Below are 21494 nucleotides of genomic sequence, written 5' to 3'. Positions count from 1 at the left end.
AGACCACAGGTCGGCAACCTGTGGCTCCGGAGCCTCATGCGGCTCTTTGAGCCTTCCCCTGTGGCTCCCAGCCTCCTCTGCCTTTGCAGAGAGAGACAGAGACAGAGAGAGGAATTGCGCTTCCCTGCTTCTCTCTCTCTCTCTCTGTCTCTCTCTCTGTGTGTGTGTGTATGTAAAAGAGCGTGCACTCACAGTGTTCTCTGAGGAGCTGAAAAGCTTACTGGGCGGAGCTCCTCCCTTTGCTGCATCTCTGCAGGAAGCAAGAAGGGCAGGAGAGAGCTAGCTAGCCCAGCTAGGCTGGCTCAGGAATTCTGGGAGTTGAAGTCCATGAGTCATAAAAGAGATGAGGTTTTCTATCCCTGAGCTTGTTGGACAACAGCTTGAAGCTTGCCAGGTGAGCAGCAGATGGGGGGGGGGGGGAAGAGAGAGAGAGAAAGAGAGAGGGGGGGGGGAAGACGAGTGGTAGACCAAGGGCAGATAGAGAGGGAGGGAGGGAGAGACAGAGAGACCCTTTTGACATCTAAAATGAAGATAACACTGCATATATCCTTTTTTTACCTGTGTGTGTATGTAATTTTATTCTCTTAAAGCATTAAAGCATTCTCTTGGTGATCATTGTTTTAATAGTATGGATATTCCCAAGAGTCATATTTTTACTTTTATTTTTAATGTGTGTGTGTGTGTATATACATACACACACACACACACACACACACACACACACACACCCCTATAATAAAGGTAAAAAAGGATATATGCAGTGTTATCTTCATTTTAGATATCAAAAGGGTTTTGCGGCTCCCAGTGTTTTGTTTTTGGTGGGAAACGGGTCCAAGTGGCTCTTTGAGTGTTTTGGGTTGCCTACCCCTGGCCTAGACAAACACACAGGAACAGCCTCAAGGTTCATGCCACAGGAACAGGAAACTATTCCAAACAAGGCTAGAGAGGGTATAAAAAAATCTACTGCCCTGCCCATGTGCTCTCTCTCTCTTTCCTCTCCTTTGCTCCTTCCTGCAAGGACCATCTTTCTGCTTCTTCAATAAACTGTAACCTTCCCAAAGCAGTCTCCATGTTGCCTATTTATTCCTGGCTTGGATGAACCAGGATGAAGACTTACTTCTCACACTAGGAAGAAATGCCTTTGTGTAAAAAATTACTTGCAGATGAAAATCCTAAAGTTACAGTGGCAACAGCCAGATTTTTAATGAAGACTTTAAAAAAGTTTTTAATAATCAATGAGTTGAGATTTTAAGTGTATTATGAATATTTATTAAATATTTTATTTGTTAAACTTTTATCTAATGCCAGTTTTAGATTATATTTGTCACTTACTTTTTGGGCTATAGATAAAATCAATTAATTGATTGCCATGCATCAAAAGTTGTGTTTTCTGATATGGCTGAGCACAAGTTGTATCCCCTTGAACACAAAACCCATCTGTAAGGACCCACCCCACTTTGCATCTTAAGAAGACAGAACTCTTGGAATAATTCTTCCAACAGGAATCCTTTATTAAGAGAAAATGGCTGCAGGCATGCTAGACAGGACTTGGGGTTCAAGCCCTCCCATTCAAGGTTTTAAGGGGTTCCCCAGTAGTCCCACCCAATCAACCCCCCTTCCAGTGATAGTTTCAAGTATCACAAGTCCGCCCCCTTTCTTCTTTCTTCTGTCTGGATGGAGACTTCAGATAACTACATGAAAGGCAAATACCCTTCTTTGTTATGATAAGGTCCTCTGGTGCTAACGCTTTGAGGTTACAATAGGTTACAATAAACACACATTCAGCATTCAGCTCTTCGAAGTGTACTGAAGGAAGTGAGGGCCATAAAGCCCCTTTGTTCTCCCCCTTCTCTCCCTCTTATGGCAGAATCCAAAGAAGGCAGAATTGGGAGTTTCTATATTTGATAATTAAAGATGAAATATGATTGGATTCTGACACCATCACTGGGTGCCAAGAGAAATGTAACAGTAGTTAAATCAGTGAGCATTTAAGAAGGGCGTGTAAGAAGAGATAATATCAAGAGCATCTGGATGCCGGTCGCAGAAACCAGTAACTAGTACAAACCAAGTTTGCCGAGGCGTTTCGTAGAGAGAGAGAATGAGAATCGTTTGCAAACTATAGGAAGGGGTTGAGAAGGGGGGGGGGACTGAGAAAATGGTGGTTGTTTGGAGTTGCTTTGGAAACTTTGGAAAGAGAGGGGGAAAGTTGAAGGAATAAAAGGTAAATCTAGAAAGCCAGCCGTAAATCAGGGAAAAGAAAGGAGGCTTTGCCAGGATAGAAATTTGATGCTAGGATGGAGATTTACAGTAAATAGTTTTTGTTTTTAACGTTTCCTTTCCTTCGGCTTACAACCGCTTCCTCCTTTACTGGGCTCTGTCCGGCAGCAGCTGCGGGATGCGCCTTCGCGCGCACGTGGTTTCTTCTCCCGGATAGCAAAGACACCGAGCTTTAAACAGGCTGGCTGCATCGAAGCTCCTCAGTCGGTCGGTCGTTTGTGAGAGCCCGGCGCCTTCCTTAGGAAAGCGAGGAAGGGGCAACGGAGCAAAAACTTCCCTAGAACGAGGCGCTCGCAACCCTCGGGGGAGCGAGAGCTCGTGGGTCACGCCCCAAATTCGGGAAGGAGCCCGGCGCTCTGCGGCTCTGCTACCGCCCCCTTCCCAGCAATCCTTCGCCGGGCGCTCTTTCCTCCTCCTGCGGTGGGCAGGACGCCTGCGCTTGGAGCTGCCTCGGGAGGGCGGTGGAAGTGCGTCCCGGCCGCTCGGCAGCCGCTGCGGAGAGCCAGCACGGTGGGCGCTGCGGGACGCTGCCTCGCCTGCTTTGCTCGCGCGCGGCGGGGAGAAGGGCGAGACAAAGGACGAGCGGCGGCCTCGTGGTGGCGGAGGCGGAGGCAGCTTGTTGGCGGCGTCATGGGCGAGAGGCTGCGAGGCCAAGCCGGCGTCTCTTCGGCGGCGGCGGCGGCGGCTCCCCTCACCTGTTCGCTGCACAACGGGCTGCCGCTGCACAACGGCTTCCACCCTCCCGCCAGCAATGGCGAGGCTTCCCACCCGCTGCATTTTCGCTCGGAGCTGCCGCTCTCCAGCCACGACTCGCCGACGAAAAAAAGCAGGGCGCGCCGGAGGATGGATTCGGGCAGAAAAAACAGGCCGCGTAAGTGAGGGCTGGGGAGGTCCGACTCAGATGGGTGCGTGTCATGGCATGGCATTGGGAACCCGCTTGCAGAGCGGCCCTTATAGCTAGAATTGCATCAGGCGCATCGCTGCAAGGCAGCTTCCTCCGCCTTCCAGGGTTCCCCGACCAGTCCCGGTTCACGTGGCGCGGCTGTTTCATTAAGGGAGGGCGAGAAACTTATCTGTGACCGAAACCGGCGGGCAGGCTTGCCTCGCTCACGTGTTATGTGCCGTCAGAATGTTTAAAAGCACATTCACGTGATGAAAGAGCTAGGCAGGGCTTGCGCAGCAAGAGCTCATTGCGTCACTCGCTAATATTATTTTGATAAAATAATAAAGGACGCCGCAACCATCTCTTTTCGAGCCGTTGGTTTTTGGATTTTTTTTTTTCCGGGGTGATGCCATTTCTGTGTTCAGGATCTGATCGCGCTTTCCCATTTCGCTCCAACTCCAAGGAGCGGCTCCGGGGTTTCTGACTTGCGACGAGCTCTTGTTCCGCCGCCCAAACATCAGTTCATTAAATACGGTCTGAGCTCAGCCAATAGGGGCGCCTTCTCGGGGTGCACACCCACTGATCCCACGTAGGCTGGTCCCAGGCTTGACCAATGAGGAGACTGGAAAGATGTGGGCTGGTCTCATATCTCCTCTGTTCTGTGCAGAGCGCTAAAACGAGGAGTTTCTCAGTTGTATAAATGTGCCCTTGATAAAATGCTTTGCCCAGTTTTGGGGATGTAAAAGTCACACAGACTCGGATTCAAGCCAACTGTTCCTTTTAGTAACTCAAAATGAGGCTAATCATTGACAAGAAACATTGTAAGTAAACGACACTTTAGCCTTGTTTTTATAATCAATCTGGTTTTCTCTTGTCATTGATGGCACCTTTATTAAGGAATGAGGCAGAGTTTGATTAGGCAACAAGGATAGCAGGATGCTATCTGAAAGTTACTGGGTTTGAGTAAAAAAAAATTTCTATGAAATTCAATATATTTCTCAAAGATCAGTCTTTGTGTTTAGGAGTAATGTCTGTGGCTGTAGAAGCTTCTTTAAGGTTTAACATAATAATCCAAAATAATTAGAGTTCTGAGTTTTGTAAATAGATTCTAAAAATGCTGTGTGAGCATGCTGCTAAAACAATGATATTCACTTGATCCAATTCTTAACTTACTTGGAAGTCAGACCCTATTTTATTTAATGTGGCCTTTGAGTCAGTACATTTAGATATAACCCCACTGAGCTGCAATATATAATTTTGATAACTTTTTTGTTGGATTTTGAGAAAGAAAAACCACTTTTCCTAAACTGGCTGCTCCAAAAAAATGTTCATTCATTGTTTCATTGAAATGTTTGGCATATTATTTTCTCATTATATTCTCTGATAGATTGGGACTTTTACAAGGTAAGGAGTTGTTTGTTTATTTTAAAAAAAACAGTCCAAAGCTGGATAAAACATGAAAGGGTTAAAGAAAGTAAAATATCCATTAAAATGAGGCATACATGAAAATTTTATTCCCATCAGAAGTGTTTCTAAAAACTTTTACATCTATTAGAAATGTCTACAATATGGTAAACCATAGAGACTTGGGGTGTAAATCTAGTTCACAAAGGATTGCATATGATTGTTGACTTTGATTTTTTTTATTAATTTTTTTGTCATTTAATATTGTGGTATCCCATCTGTGGTGATTGCTTCTGCACGTGAAAGAACCCCACTGAAATTAACAGAGCTTTAGCCTTATGTAACATTTTTCAAAAAGGTATTGCAAGATTTTAAATATGATCATCTTGGAGTGATTTCTTTGGAGAAATGTAGCAATGTAATTTAAGGACAAAAAGAAAGAATGCATTTTCAGAATAATTCTTTATTCTGCATCAATTTAATTAGTCATTTCAGTACCAACTAATGTTTTTTGTTATCTTCTAATTTTTATGTACATCCATAATAGTAGATTGTACTATTAGTAGCTTGTTTTACATTTGTTCAAATACTGATAGTCTACATTTACCTTATTTTTCTGACCTTAGTATGCATAATCTTTAAAATCTCTTAATATTTGCGGCTCTTGCATTCAGTTCTCAAATCTTTGTTGCTGTAAGAGATTGGATAGCCATTTGTCTGAATTGGTATAGGGATTCTTGAGCAGGGGATTGGACTGGAAGACCTCCAAAGTCCCTTCCAATGCTGTTATTCTGATTTTAGCTTGTACAATTGCTGGTGATGTTATCTTTAAATCCTGTGCTTAAGAATAATAGTATCGTGTAATCTTCATCTTTGTTGTAATATCAGCAAACAGTGGATGCTTACTGATATTAATCGTGACCTACAATGAATAATACAGTATTTTGTGAAGAATATTTTATTTTACAAAGATGGTTTGAAAATTCCACAGTCAGAGCTTTAATTAAAAAACATGGATTTAAATTCCAATTTTCTGAGGAGAATAAAAAGAATGAGGAGGAATAAGAAAAAATGGTGATAAAACTTCTAAACTGAGATTCTTAGAAGCTTTGGACTGTTTATATTGAGTAGCAAAATAAGAGTTTTCACTGAAGATATCTATATAAAATGCAATACTGAATAATCTGGTTGTTCTGGTTTGGCAGGATTATTTAGAGGTCAGTGTTAAAAGGTGTTTATTAGTTTTGTATGTGAAAGAGTGTTTTACAAATTGCATGATGTAACTTGTGTGATTGTAGCTTAATAAAGAGAGGACCTGAAATCCATATTTGGTATTCCAACTTTGTTTACTTATCCCTTGCATTACACAAAAGATAGTTGCTATCATTTGTTTTTTTAAGTCAAGAAGGAATAATTGTCCCATTTATATCTGTGAAAGTCTCTTCAGGTTTTTATTTAATAATACGATAATAAGCATCTAACAGAGAACCAGTTTGGTGAAATAGCTGGACTAGAAACCAGGAGATTGTGAGCTGTAATCTTCCCTTAGACATGAAAGCTGGCTGAGTGACTTGGGCCAGTCATTCTGTGTTGGCTAACCCCATAGGATTGATGTTGTTGGCAATAGGAGATTGGGAACATTATGTATGCCACGTTGAATTATATAACATAAAAGCAGGGTACAAATCTAATAATAACAGACAACTATAGACAGTTGTCGAGATAGTGTTAATTTCAGATTATGAAGACACTACTATCCTTTGATTTATGCTAAAGAAGTTAAGAAATGCTTGCTTCTGGTGTCAGGACTGAAATGGCCTTGACAATTGGGTAGGCCAGGTGATTGTTATGGAAAACAAATGACTCTCTAGGTGATTATGTCCAGCCTCTTAATTCAAATCAAAGTTTGCCCTCTTGGTAGCTTTCTAGGGCAGGGCTTTTCACCCATTGTACCACTTTTAGGATATGGCAACATCCGACTACTACCAGTCGCCTAGCAAGGTATCAAAAACTTGACCCCCCCCCCAAAAGGAAAAATCTGATGAAGTACAGATAGTCCTCGACTTAAAACAGTTCGCTTAGTGACTGTTCAAAGTTACAATGGCACTGAAAAAGTGTCCCCCAAGACACAGCCGAGCAAGACACCTGCCTGCCCACCCAGTGGTGCTCTTCCTCCTGTCTGAAATTTTCATTGTTGTGAGCATTTCTGTTGAGGATTGGCAGCGGGGGTGGGGTGGGGGGGGTGTTTGGTTTTTATTCCCCCCATCTGCTGGGTGGTTGCAGCAGGTTTTGGTCACTTCACATGACCCTGGAACACTGTGACCGTCATAAATATGAATCAGTTGCCAAGTATCTGAATGTAAATCACAAGACCCTGGAGATGCTGCAACATTCCAGCTGATCGGCGCTTCTTCTGCGCTCAGCAGAAGCGCCATGATCAGCGCTGAGCTCCAGCTGGAGACTGGCACTGATCCTGGCGCTTCCACTGAGCCCTGACAGTCCCGAAGAAGCACTGATCCTGGTGCTTCCGCTGAGCCCTGACAGCCCTGCAGCTCCAGCCATTTCTCACTCAGGCTTGTGCGGTGCTGCCACCGGTTCAGCTCATTCCCCTCCCCCGCTACCACTTTTCTAGGATGGTCACGTACCACCTGCCAGGTGCCAATGTACCACAGGTGGTACCCGTACCACTGGTTGAAAAGCCCTGTTCTAGGGAATGGTTGCAAGTTAATTGTTGTAAATGCAATCTGCGATCAAATATGTGTCCCAGAGAGGAAGAAGAATGAGTTCAGAAGCAGCTCCCACATCTTAGAGACTTATTTTCAATGAACTGATGCCTTCCACTGCTGAGTGTTATATTTCAAGCTTTATGCTCTGTATACAAGAGAATGCCACCACGAATCTAAGGCAAACAAGACTCAATATAATGTTCCATGTTATAAACCAGAGAACTTATGGCTGATGCCTACAAGTTGACCTTATATGTTCCAGTATGTTGGATCTGGACAGGGCTTTTTTTTCTCATAGAACGCCCAGAACGGAGTTCCGGCACCTTTCTTGGTTGGAACCTTGTAGGGTAGGCAAGGCAGGTTGTATGACATGTGTGGAATTACGGCACTTTTTTTTTTTTTAAGAAAAAAAGCACTGGACCTGGATATGCATCTATAATGTGAACATTGGGGAAACCCAATGACGCTTTTTGAAAGGACAGCATAGGAACCATCTTTTCTTGCTTATTTAAACAAATATTACTTTTAAATAATTATATGGAATGTTGGTAGTGGTTACTGAGCACAAGGCTTCAGCGATTTATTTTAGAAGAATGCTCATTAATTTTGCTGCAGTTTTGGACATCTTTTTTCTGGTGTTGTATCCATATATCCAGATTTAATTATTACACACAGTAAGCAAATAAGCATGTTAGCTGGAGTAAATTTGTGCTGAAATTGGCATCAGAGGTTTATGCTCAGTTACATCCTGGTAAGCTATGTGAATTAATTCTGTTTTAATTCCAGCTTTGTCTTTCAACACAATCATCGTCACCTATTAGAATCCCTTTTCCCTGTATTACATTAAAATAAACTCTTACCTGGATTTTGAAAAACATAAAAATAAAAATGTTACTAAAACATGCGTAGCTCATCAGTTTTTGGCAACCTGTGGATTTGTCCAAAGGTAGACTCATAAATAGTGTTAAAGATTCTCTTGTCTTGTCCCTTAATGAACTTTCCCCTATATAGTTCAGCTGTTAGCATCCATCAAGTTAAATGACCCTTGTAATGTTTTGGATACTCTTTGTTTACTTAGTCCTTGTTGTGAATAGAAGTTGCAAATGTATGTCTGGGCTGTACAATTGCGGATGCGATTATGCTACTGCAATTTAATAGAAGATATTTTTAAGCACAGAAAATTTGATATTGGGAAAAATATTTTTAGTCTAGCCTAAATTCTTTGTAAATTCTTCCCTATGTATTAAATTGTTTTTTCATAATCAATTGCCATCTTATGTATTCTGTCCACCGTCTTATGCAATATCAGTTAGATCCAGAATTATACCAATGTGAAGTGAATCTTAGTTCATCATTTTCTTTGTATTAGTAATACACAATTTTGATTTCTAACATATCCTAGCATCATATTTGAGCATCATATTTCTGCATTAGGTCATTTAATACTACTAAATTGTTTTAGATGTAATCGGTTAGAATCTTCACATTACATGATTTATCTTATGTTTAATTTTATGCTGTCCTGTATGAATAGTGTAGTGTGTAGAACTGGATCGTCTTGCACCAATAAAGGTTTTATATCTGATAAAACAATAGTAGTGTTGAATTTCTCCTCCTCCCATCTCTCGAAGTTTTATTAATATTGTGTAACAAGGTTAGTTGCATTCCACCTAATTCTTCTGAACAAAAGAAAATCAACTTTATATGACACAATCATAGAATAATGATTCAAGATTGTGTTAAAATACAGTTAAAATAGTAGGAAACAATTGCACCTTTTGCTTTATTTTACTGGGAGTGGAAATATTAATTTCTCCATAAAAGGTACACTTTTTAAAGATGATAAGTAACCAAGGGAGAGAAATTTCTTCCAGGCTTTAGAAGACTTGCTGTTTTAAAGACTACTACCTAGTGCTTTATTTCATCAGATTAGTGGATGCTGCTCACACTAAGGATTCTCAGATTATTGGTTTTCTATTATTCTCAAGAGTTAGACAAATAAATAAGGTGAACTGGTTAAGGTGAACTGGGATAGACTGAGGACTGGTTTGTTATGAATATAGCTACATGACTGCCAGACATAAAAGAAGAAAGTAAAAATAAAAATTCCAAGCCCAGCTTTATCATACTCTTGTTCATTTTTCTTGGCTCAGATATGGGTATTACTGAAGTATAATTAGAATTGGTCTTATGAACCCTGTGGTCTTCCTTTTTATTATGTGCCTTGTTAAATAATACCATGTTTGGCTGATCAGGATGTTATTTATTTATTTATTCATCAAGTTTGCATGGCTGCCTATTTCACTAAAAAGTAATTCTGGATGGTATGTAACAAAACTATAAAACAGTTATAGAAACACATTATTTTTTTAATCACAAAGGCTAAGGGTGGATAGCAGATGTTAACAACAATGGAGCTAACTCAGTATCTCATTGGTCCCCTACAGCCCCCAGCTTGATAGTATAAGGGATTTCCAAAAAATCAACAAGGATGGAATCAGCCTCACTTCAGGGAGGAGAATGTTCCATGAAGGATACCATGACAGAGAAAGCCTACCTTCTGGGACTCCCCAAGTATAGCTCCCTAATAGATGGGACCTATAGCATGTTCTTCTCTTGATCTGATGGGATGGGTAGATGTAATCTGGGAGAGTTTATCCCTCAAATAACTCAGCCCCGTGCCATGGACTGCTTTAAAGTTCAAAACCAGTACCTTGAATTGGACCCAGAAGCAAAGTAGCAACCAATGCTGCTCATGGAGCAGACATGTTACTTGTGCTATTCTAGAAGCACACATAACTGCCCATCCTGCTGCATTTTGCATCAGTTGAAGCTTCCAGTACTCTTCAAGGACAGCCCCATTATAATAGCCCAATTGGGAGGTGACTAAGGCATGGTGACCATGAACAGAAGCCCCCCCCCCAATTTAGGATTGTGCACAACTGGTGTACAAATATGAAATTATGCAAAGACTAGCCATGACTGCTACTTGTTCGTGCCAGAGTCATGAGACAAGAGGACCTCCAGGTTGTGCAGTAGGTCTGTTTGGGACAGTGCAACTCCATCCAGCATCAAAGATGGCATAATCCTAGAACTGGCAAGTCCCAATTCCTAAGGCTCTCAGTCTTGCCAGGGTTCAGCTAAAGCCTGTTATTTCTTATCCAGACCCTCATAGCCTCCAGTCCACAGTGTCATTTAATTTGCCAGGTGCAGAGATGTATATTTGATACCTCATCCCATGGCAAGAGATGAACTTACCCAGTGACTTTATATAGATACTGAATAAGAGTGGAGAAAGAATTGAACCCTGCAGCATCCCGTACAGTAGGGGCCAAAGGTGGGATTTCTCTCACCCCCCCCATCACCAACTGGAATTGTCTGTGGAGAAAGGTGAACCAGCACAATACTATCACTCTTGTGAGCTGATCCAGAAGGATGCCATGGTATCCTGATGGCATCAAAAGTTGCAGAGAAGTCAAGTAGGGCAAGGATGACTGCACAACTAGAAAGTTTTTTTTTAATTTCCTGAAATGGGTCTCTGAGGGTTTCCAATTGTTTGAGTCACTAGATTAGATAAGGTGAATATTTTTGCTTGGTGCAGCATACCAAATTAATCTCCAGTATCTTTCATTATTTTTGTTTGCTACCTACTAAGGACCTGTGTGTTTTGACCAAGGCAAAAGACAAATCTGGATTACAGTCAGTTTGTTTGTACTCAGCAAGCAGTATCTGCCATGCTCCTGAATCATCATTGTAATCTGATCCATGTAGCATTTAGGAGCAATCTATGTCATGTACTGGATCTAAAATGCAGAGAATATGACCCAACATTAGATTTGATGTGGACTAAATATTGAACTGGTTATTTATATCTTCCCCTGCTTTTCTACCACTTAGAGAAATAAAATGTTCTGAAGATCTTGAAAGATGGTGCATTCCTTAGTATCTTTTTGTTTGGCCTGGTTTCTGATCCTAAGCTTTTACGCAGAAGAGTGAAGAAATGGAGTCTTTCTTCCTTGTTGAACAAACCAAAAAACTCTGTAGTGTTCTTGAGCATTGGTTTTGTGCCAGAAAAATAGGTCTCCTACTGCTTTTTAGCTGTTGTGAAACCATAAAACTATAAAATATAAGGAGTCAAAAGTGAACTCCAGTACAACAGTGTTCTGAATTCTCTGGAAATCTTTGACGGTGGAAATACAGGTAATCCTCGACTTACAACCATTTATTTAGTGACCGTTTGAAGTTACAACAGCACTGAAAAAAGTGACTTAGGATCATTTTTCACACTTATGACCGTTGCAGCATCCCCATGGTCACGTGATCAAAATTCAGATGCTTGACAACTGGTTCATATTTATGATGGTTGCACTGTCCTGGGGTCATGTGATCACCTTTTGTGACTTTCTGAAAAGCAAAGACAATGAGGAAGCCAGATTCACTCAACAACTGTGCTATTAATTTGAGAAATGCAGCCATTCATTTAACAACTGTGGCGAGAAAGGTTGTAAAATAGGACAAATTTCTCTTAACAATTGTCTCGCTTAGCAGCAGAAGTTTTGGGTTCAATGGTAGTCAAAAGTCGAGGACTACTGTAATACTGATCTACCTCATTTTCATAATTGTTTGATTTCAAAGTACACAGTCCTCAGATGCTGTAGGGAAAGGTTTGCTGAACAGATAGGTCAGAGTATGCTAACATGCTATTATCAAATGTGGTGATGCCCAGTCCACAAAACATGAAACAATTAACATTACTGCAATACCACTCTGCAGTTGTCATTTGTGTACTGTAATCTCTCTGCTGCCCTCAAGTGGATTTTAGAGCTTGTTTGCCCTTTGTAGGTCATTCATATGGTTTCCTCTCCCTGGATTCAGATTCCTTTGTCTTGGATTGGTCTCAAGTTGTACTATACCTAACACAATGCTGATATAAAGAACTGTGTTTATGCCGATGTTAGCATGCATACCAAAATCTGCTTCATTATGGGATTGGGAGGGGCAAAGCACAAGTAATTTATTTTGCCTACCCCAAGTGAGAAAAAAAATATTATTTTTTTTAAAAAAGAGAAGGGTACAAACGTTGTTTTACTTCCAGCATTTCCTGAAAAGAGAGACACACATTTCTTTCTATAGCATAATGCATATCCTCCCAATTAGAAAACAAACCCCCAGTTCTCCAGTACAGGAGATGGATAATCCACGGATGGGTTTTCTCTGTCTGCCTGCTCTTGAGATCAAGTAGCCAAAGCTTGACACGCCCCCACTTCCTGTGGAGTCCATTCTTAACTTGGTCTCTGCTCGAAGAAGACTCGTTTTGGCGTGGCTCTCAGCTTATCAGGTTAGACAAGAAATCCATTGATTGATTATCCCTTGATAATTGGCTTCCCCTTCCCAAAAAATTGCCACCTATAGGAATTTAACCACAAAATTTTCTGGGGATCAGTCCTGATCTCAAACCTAAAATTAAAAAGGGGATTGGTGGGGAGGGAAATTTCCCCACAGATATCAGCCAGCCCCAGGGCTCTGGGGGGTGAAAAGGGGGGGAAGAAGGCATCAGCAGAGACTACTTGCTGAACCTTTTCCCCAACCACTAAGTTTTCCTTGGGATCATCCCTGATCCTATATTAAAATTGAAAAAGGGGGTGTGGGGGGGGAAACTCCCCACGGATCCCAGTCAGCCCCAGGGCTCTGGAGGTGGAAAAGGGGGGGGGAAAGGCATCAGCAGAGATCACTTGCTGAGCTTTTCTCCCCAACCTCCCAAGGGATTTTTTCCTCAAATTGGGGGAAAAAATAACAATCTCCAGGTCCGGATTCAAACTTGAATTCGGATCATCGGAGATTCCCTAGCAGCCCAGGGCAACCGCGGGCGCCATTTTAGTTGCCGTTTTCAGACAACAAAGGCAATCCCTGACTGGGATTCCCTTAAAACGTCACCAGCGCGCCAAATTTAAATCCCCGGGCACAAGCAGCTTCTGGGAGGCTGCGGAGCTTATTTTCAGAGGGAAACGAAGCACAGGAAGGGAGTAAGCCCCAACCAAGAAACGGAGGCTAGAGAACCCTCCTGGGATCCGCAAAGCCCTTTTTCAGGGAGAAACGAGCTGTGGCTGCCATCTCTTGCCAGAGAAAGGCAAACCGAGCTTAAGGAAGCTCTACATCATATCTGGAATCACTGATAGAGGCGGAATAGGAGCACACAACCAGCGCTCCACCCCCGATACACACATATAATAATAGGACAAAATATAATAATAATAAAAATAGATACATAAATTTTAAATAATAATAATAATAATTAAAAAAAAAATTTTTTTTAAAGCTAAAAATTAAGCGACTGCAGGGCCAACAGGCCTAAAGACAGAACACACAATATTATCATCATCACCATTATTGTTGTTGTTGTTATTATTATTTTTATTATTGTTGTTGTTCCTATTATTAGTATAATAGTAATAGTATTAATAAGAATAAATTCCGCTCTAGGTGACCGCCATTTGATACCTGCTGTGTATTAAGTCAGGCCTACAGACCCTTTTGAGGTCGCCACTGATATTTTTTGCCTCCCTTTTCCTTTTTCTACTGGTGCACGTTGCCTGGTCACCTAAGGCCTCCGGGCGGAACCCAAAGAGTGGTTCCAAACGTGCCTTCGGTACCTCCCTCAGCTACCGTGACCTTAGCCCAGAGAGAATATTTTTGTTGTGGTCGGGTGATCAGGGGAACAGTCCTGGTACTTGTTCCAATTTCGCTCCCGCCAATACTTGCCTGCCTGAGCGTCTTCTCAGTTTTTCTGGGACTGCTCAAGCGGAATGGAGGGACCCTCGTTGCCTCAATCCATGAGCACGACCCCTCCATCTCCCAATTACGGCTGCAACACACCTTCTGACCAGAAGGCGGCAGGCAAGTGCAAAGCGAAGACAAAACACTCGCTCAAGAGGCCCTCCAAGTTGGCGGAAAAGCAAGCCAGCCGTAGGCACCAGGCCCTGGAGAAGGAGTTCTCCAGAGCGCAGAGGCAGGCCCAATTGGAATTGGTTCAAATAGCGGCCACCGAGATGGAATTACCATTGGGTCCATCCACATCAACCCAGAGCGCGTGGTCCATTCCAGGAACACCGCAACCACTGGATCCGCCATCTACATCAGCCCAACAAACAACCACGGCGGCAGGCACAACCACTGAGTCCAACTCTCCACCTGCGGTCACCACACCCAAAGGTAATGACATAGGGGACATCTGGGCAGATGGACGGCTAGAGGCCCTATTAACCAAAGTGGTGGACCGAGCCCTAGCACAGCGCTCCGCCCACCACGACCAGGGGCCCTCCATCTCAGCCATGCCACACTCGGAACTCCCCTCAGAGTCCTCAGGCATTCAGGAACCCGTCTCCCCGGCCCAGTCCTCCATGAGTGGTTATTCTTCACCACAAGAGGAGGATCAACCTGGGATCTCTATGTCAGAGGATGAGGAACTTCCCCCTGAGCCCCCCTCAGGGGGATTATTTAATCCCAACCGCTTCCTCACGATACTATGCAAGGCCACAGCCATTGCGGACATGGGGACGGATCAGTTTTCTCAGCCGCAAGCGACACCGGCCACCACATCCAGACCCGTATTCGTAGAAAAGGTGACAACGCAACACCATATACCTTGCCCCGCCATTTTCCTGAAAGGGATCAAGAAGCCATGGGACTCTCCCGCTTCCTTCCCATCAGTGAGTGGTACGGACAAAAAATTATACAGCACTGCCACAGACCTCAATGAGGCCTTAGAAATTCCTAAAGTAGATGAAGCCTGGACCCCCTTGGTCTCCCAGACAGCCATGGCTGGGGACCTAGTGGAGGCCCTTAAGGCAGATGACAAAAAGTGGGAACAAGCCTTTCGCAAAACCCACCAGACAGCGGCATGGGCCATCAAAGCAGCCACCTCGGCCTCCTTTTTTGTCCGGGCCACCCTCATCTGGTTGCAACAACTACAAACCATAGTTCCTATGGAGGACATACGAACACACCAGGACCTGGCTAAGATGGTAGCAGCCACGGAATACGCTGCAGACGCAACGTTCCAATCGGCCATTTTTTCATCCAGATCCATAGCATCCAACATAATTGCCAGGAGAATGCTATGGCTAAAACACTGGCAAGCTGACACCAAGGCTAAGTGGCGGCTAGCGACCGCCCCTTACTCAAGCAACGGTCTGTTTGGGGAGGCCTTGGACCCCTATCTTGTAGAGAACAAAGACAAGCGGAAGGTCATGGCACACTTGAACAAAAGGTCAGACAAACGTACCACACCTTACTTTCATAGGCAGTCCTTTCGCCAACCGACAACCACGCCTATCAGTCAGGCACCCAAGCCATTCACTCCCAGGCAGAACAAACCGTACGGCCGCCCCTACGACAGACCGGGGTTCCAGCCCAGACAACAAAACCAGTCGAGACGACCCTTTCGTGGAACGGGTCGTCCGTACCGGAAGACAAAATGACTCCTACATAGACCTACCCATTGGAGGAAGACTAGCTCACTTCTTCCACCAGTGGGAGCAGACCTCCACGGACAACTGGGTACTACAAACCATCCAGTCCGGGCTGTCCCTGGAGTTCCTGGTCACACCCCCAGACCGACTCATCAACTGCTCGGTCTCCAGGAACCCCACCAAACGCAAACTCATGCAGGAGGCCATCCAACACCTGTTGGACATTCAAGCCATAGAACCGGTCCCAGCGGAATACAGAGGCAGAGGATTTTACTCCATCCTCTTCGTGGTTCCAAAGACTTCAGGAGGATGGAGGGCAATCCTGGACCTAAAAAACCTCAACCGCTACATCACATACAAAAAATTCAAGATGCAATCCCTTCAGTCCATCCTGGGAAGCATCAGAGAAGGAGACTTCCTGGCATCGATAGACTTCACGGAAGCCTACCTTCACATCCCCATCCACCCAAACCACCGCCGGTTCCTACGTTTCTGTTACGGGGGAAAACACTTCCAATACAGAGCTCTCCCCTTCGGTCTATCTTCGGCACCCAGGGTATTTACCAAGATACTAGCAGCGGTAGCCGCCAAACTGAGAAAAATCCCAATACGCGTCCAATGTTACCTAGACGACATACTAATCCAAGCAACATCCCTACAGACAGCTCAGGCGGACGTAAGGACCGTCATTTGTGTCCTCCAATTACACGGATTCTCAGTAAACTTTCAGAAGAGCCAGACATTTCCCTCGTCCAGGCTGCTGCATCTGGGGGCCATGATAGACACAACCAACTGTATGGGCTATCTCTCCCAAGACCGGGTGGCCGGCATCAGGGAACTGGCTCGCTGGGTTCACAGGCAACGTTCAGTTCCGATACTAACACTTTCCCAATTATTGGGCAAGATGGTATCGGCCATAGCCATTGTACCCTGGGCCAGGCTCCACCTACGGGAACTACAGTGTTTCTGCTCCCGTACCAACGGCAGAACACCAGCGCATCCAACCACCTAGTCAGGGTCACGGCACAAATCCGCAGGGCGCTACGCTGGTGGTGCTCTCGGGCCGTGACCAAGGGGTCACCCTTCAAGGAACCAGTCAGAGTTACCATCACTACAGACGCCAGTCTGTATGGTTGGGGAGCCCATCTGGACTCCCAGTTTGTACAGGGACGTTGGTCCGCCACGGATCTGAGAAACAACATCAACTGGCTAGAACTCAGGGCTATCCACCTAGCCTTGCAACAATTCAAAGACAGAATCAGAGGCCACCACGTTCTAGTCCTAACAGACAACGTAGCAGCCAAGGCGCACATCAATCGGCAGGGGGGGACCAGATCAAAAACCCTGATGACAGAGTCACGACTCCTATTCAGCTGGGTAGAGCCCAATCTGAAGTCACTAAAAGCGGAACACATATCGGGGGTCAACAACCAGCAAGCGGACTTCCTAAGCCGCACCACAGTGGACCCTTCGGAGTGGGGGCTACACCCGAACTTGTTCCTAGACATCTCCCGCAAGTTCGGGTACCCGATCCTCGATCTGTTCGCATCATCAGACAATGCCCAGCTCCCCAGATTTTACTCTCGTTACTTCAACCCGCGAGCAGAGGGGACGGACGCTCTGAGAACTCAGTGGCCTCAGGGTCTGCTTTATGCCTTTCCCCCACTACCACTCATACCGGCGGTCATCCGAAAGCTGATTCAGGAGCGGGCAGAAGTGATCCTAGTAGCACCATATTGGCCACAGAGACCGTGGTTCGCCGACCTGATGAACCTGTCTCAGTCGCCCCCATGGAACATTCCCCCTCATCAAGTGTCCCTACACCAGGGAACCATCAGTCACCCGGAACCCCAATGGTTACAACTGACCGCCTGGCACTTGAGCGCCAGATAATGGCACAGGAACTATTCTCTCCCGGGGCCATTACCATAATTCAAGCTTCACGCGTCCGGCAACAAACCGCATTTATGACTCCACTTGGAAAAATTTTTGCCTTTGGTGCAGGGAACGGCAGTTTGACTTACACAAACTCTACATCCCTCAGATAGTAGATTACCTCTTGGAGGGACTAGACAGAGGCCTCGCCCCCGCGACCATCCGCAGGCAAGTGGCGGCCTTGTCCACCCTCCTCACCTGCACGGATTCGGTTCCCTTAGCTCACCACCCCAGGATCCGCGCCTTTATCAAGGGCGCCTATAACACCAGACCTCCAGTAATTCACAGGTACCCGTCCTGGGAACTACCGCGAGTCCTTCACGCACTCACTCGGTCACCATTTGAACCATTGGCGACCGTTTCCTTGCGACACCTGTCGCTAAAGGTGGCGTTCCTGATTGCCATCACATCGGCCAGACGAATTTCGGAACTGGCCGCACTGTCAGTCAGAAACGACCTATGCATTTTCCACAAGGACAGGGTGGTCCTTAGGTTAGATCCTGCCTTCATACCGAAGGTGAATTCACTCTTTCACAGGACACAGGAAGTAATTCTCCCAAACTTCTGTCCAAATCCAACACATGACCGGGAGCGGCAGTGGCATACATTGGACGTCCGCAGAGCCTTGCGGCGTTATATAAAGCGTACAGAACCCTTCCGCAAATCGGAGGCCCTATTTGTGTCCTTCCAAGCGGGCACCTTGGGGCGGAAAGTTTCCGCGGGCACCATTGGAAGGTGGATCCGAAGCTGTATCGCAGAAGCTTACAATGTATCATCCCTGCCGCCCCCAAGTCATCTCACAGCCCATTCCACCCGAAGCGCTGCAACTTCGGCGGCATGGGCTACCCAGGCGTCAATCAAGGAAGTTTGCAGGGCCGCAACATGGTCCTCGCCTTCTCCGTTTATACGACACTACAAGATAGACCGCTTTGCATCGGCGGACGCCTCCTTTGGTAGGAGGGTCCTCCAGCAAGTTGTCTCAGAGATCAATCTACCGGCCTTATCTGTTTCCCACCCCTTGGGACAGTGAGGCTTTGGTACCGTGGATTATCCATCTCCTGTACTGGAGAAGGGGCGTTGGTCTTACCTGAACGCCTTTTCTCAGTACGGAGATGGATAATCCACACCCACCCCAAGGCCAGCAGGCCGCTAGTAGGGAGCTGAGAGCCAATACCTCGTCAATCATCAGCCAATTCGCCCTCGTTAAGAATGGACTCCACAGGAAGTGGGGGCGTGTCAAGCTTTGGCTACTTGGTCTCAAGAGCAGGCAGACAGAGAAAACCCATCCGTGGATTATCCATCTCCGTACTGAGAAAAGGCGTTCAGGTAAGACCAATGCCCCTTTTCCATGATTGCACAAAGAACATTATTTATTTAAATGCTCCATTTGCTCTGTGAACATTTCTAACATAGTTCCTTAAGGGAGATGGTATCTGTGGGCAGCTTGCATGCCGCTTATAAGACTCCCAGTTTATAGTGGTGCTTAAAAATTTGTAAACTGTTTTGAATTTTCAGTATTCTCCAGTACAGGAGATGGAGAATCCACCAATGGGTTTTCTCTGTCTGCCTGCTCTTGAGACCAAGTAGCCAAAACTTGACACGCCTCCTCTTGCTAGGAGATCCAGTCTTAACTTGGTCTCAGCTCTTGAAGACTCGTTTTGGCTTGGCTCTCAACTATAACAGGTTAGACCAGTGGTTCTCAACCTTTCTAATGCCGCGACCCCATAATACAGTTCCCCATGTTGTGGTGACCCCCAACCATTTATACATCACCGGGTGCCAGGGGCATGGCCAAAGAAAAGGGGGGGGGAAATGGTGGACAGCCTTGTTTGGCGACCCCAGTGAAATGGTCGTTCGAGCCCAAATGGGATCTAACCACTGGGCTAGACAAAATAATCCATTGGTGAATTCTCCCTAAATTATTGGCTAACTCTAAATTATTACCCCTTTTAACAAATTCCCCACAAGTACTGGAGATCAGTACTGATCTCAATTCATTTAACAGGTGTGGGGCGGAATTTTCCTTCCAGCATTCCCGTCCCATTCCCAGGGCTCTGGGTGGGTGGGGGGTAGAAAGTATCAGCAGAGACTGCTTGCTGTGCCTTTCTCCCCAGCCTCCCCAGCTTTTCACCCCAGTTTTGGGGAAAATTGCAAGCTCCAGACTCGGATTCAAAACTTGAATCCGGATCGTCGGAGCTTAAATGAGCAGCCCAGGGCACTCCCGGGCGCCATTTTGGTTGCCGTTACAGACAACTAACACAGTTAGCTTCCCTATTTGGCCAGCCGATCCAAGACATTCCAAATAAGTTAAATTTAGGCGCACCGGCTAGTGCTGCATCCGCGACTCCCCCAGACATCAGAACTTGATCACAAGGGCTGCGGAGGCCGTTCTCGGAGAACGGGCGGCGGCCGCCATTTCGAAACTGCCGAGATCACCGGGAAGTCGCAAACAGAACCCTCATCGTTGCCAGTAGTCAGAGATTTGATCCTCAGATTTTGGCAGCTTGGGGGTTTAGCTCCTGAAGGCAGCTGACCCCAGTTCCATGTGGATTCTTATAGGCCCATCGAGGCCCGTTCATTGTAGCAGTGGGCATTTTGAACAGCTCGTGGGGTTCTCTAGGCCCAATGAGGCCTACTTGCAGTAGGAGTGGCCATTTTGAATCCCACGTGGAGGTTTACTGAGACCCAACAAGGCCTACTTACAGTATCCCAGCAGAACTAGGCCACAATAAAGGGGGGGACCTTCTATCACCGCCTTCAGTCGGGTAGCCGCCACTTGAGATTTTGATCACTTCAGGCCTCTACACCCCTTTTGGGGTTGTCTTATTTTTTTTTTTACTGGTGCACACTGCCTGACCACCTAAGGCCTCCAGGCGGAGCCCAGAGAGTGGTTCCAAACGTGCCTTCGGTATCTGCCTCAATTACCGTGACCGAAGCCCAGAGAGAATTTTTTACTGGTCGGGTGGTCAGGGGAGTAATCTTGTTACTTGTTACAATCTCGCTTCCGCCAACTACTTGCCTGCTAGAGCTTCTTCTCAGTGTTTTTTTCCTGGGATTGCTCAAGCGGGATGGAGGGATCTCCGTTGCCTCAGCCCATGAGCACGACCTCTCCATCTCCCAATTACGGCTGCTACATTCCTTCTGGCCAGAAGGCAGCAGGCAAGTGCAAAGCTAAGACCAAGCATATGCTCAAGAAGCCCTCCAAGTTGGCAGAAAAGCAAGCCAGCTGTAGGCACCAGGCTCTGGAGAAGGACATGGATCAAATGGCGGCCACCAAGATGGAACTACCATTGGGCCCATCAACATCAGCTCAGGGCGTATGATCCATCCCGGGAACGCCGATAACATTGGGTTCGCCCTCCACATCGGCTCAACAAACAACAACTGTCCCGGGTACTGTCACTGAGCCCACCTTTACACCCACGGCCGCTGAGCTCAGGGGACATGACATCGGAGACATTTTCTCAGGCGGATGTCTGGAGGCTTTATTAACCAAGGTTGTGGACCGTGCTCTGGTGCAGCGCTCTGTCCATCACGATCAGGAGGCCTCCACCTCGGCCATGCCATCCTATGAACTTCCTACGCAGCTCCCGGTTATCCAGGAGCCTACCTCTCCAGCCCAGTCCTCCATGAGTGGTTACTCATCTCCTCAAAAGGAGGAGCAACCGGAAATTAACCTTTCAGAGGATGAACTCCCCCCGAGCCCTCCCCTTCAGGGGATCTGTTTAATCCCAACCTATTCCTCACGATACTCCATAAGGCCACTTCTACCGCGAACATAGGGGCAGACCAGTTCCCTCA

General features: G+C 45.7%; 1 protein-coding gene across 3 annotated transcripts in view; it reads left to right on the top strand.

Annotated features, from left to right (window-relative positions):
* Positions 1-2160: 2160 nt before the first annotated feature.
* The window catches only part of PANK1 (pantothenate kinase 1), a 62814-nt gene continuing 43480 nt past the window's right edge, over positions 2161-21494 (top strand). The window contains exon 1 of one of the 3 annotated variants that reach the window (XM_039335970.1): positions 2161-3148. In XM_039335970.1, coding sequence (XP_039191904.1) covers positions 2908-3148 — 241 coding nt within the window. In that variant the 5' untranslated portion in view covers positions 2161-2907. Of the gene's footprint in view, positions 3149-3841; positions 3982-21494 lie in introns of those variants that run through there. The other 2 variants (XM_039335968.1, XM_039335969.1) reach the window with 2 other exon arrangements.

This window comes from Crotalus tigris, unplaced genomic scaffold (genome assembly GCF_016545835.1).
Source record: "Crotalus tigris isolate CLP2741 ecotype Arizona unplaced genomic scaffold, ASM1654583v1 scf7180000017663.5292952, whole genome shotgun sequence".
Classification (NCBI taxonomy): Eukaryota; Metazoa; Chordata; class Lepidosauria; order Squamata; family Viperidae; genus Crotalus; species Crotalus tigris.
Note: the sequence above shows the minus strand (reverse complement) of the source record. Positions and strands in the feature narration are given on the sequence as shown.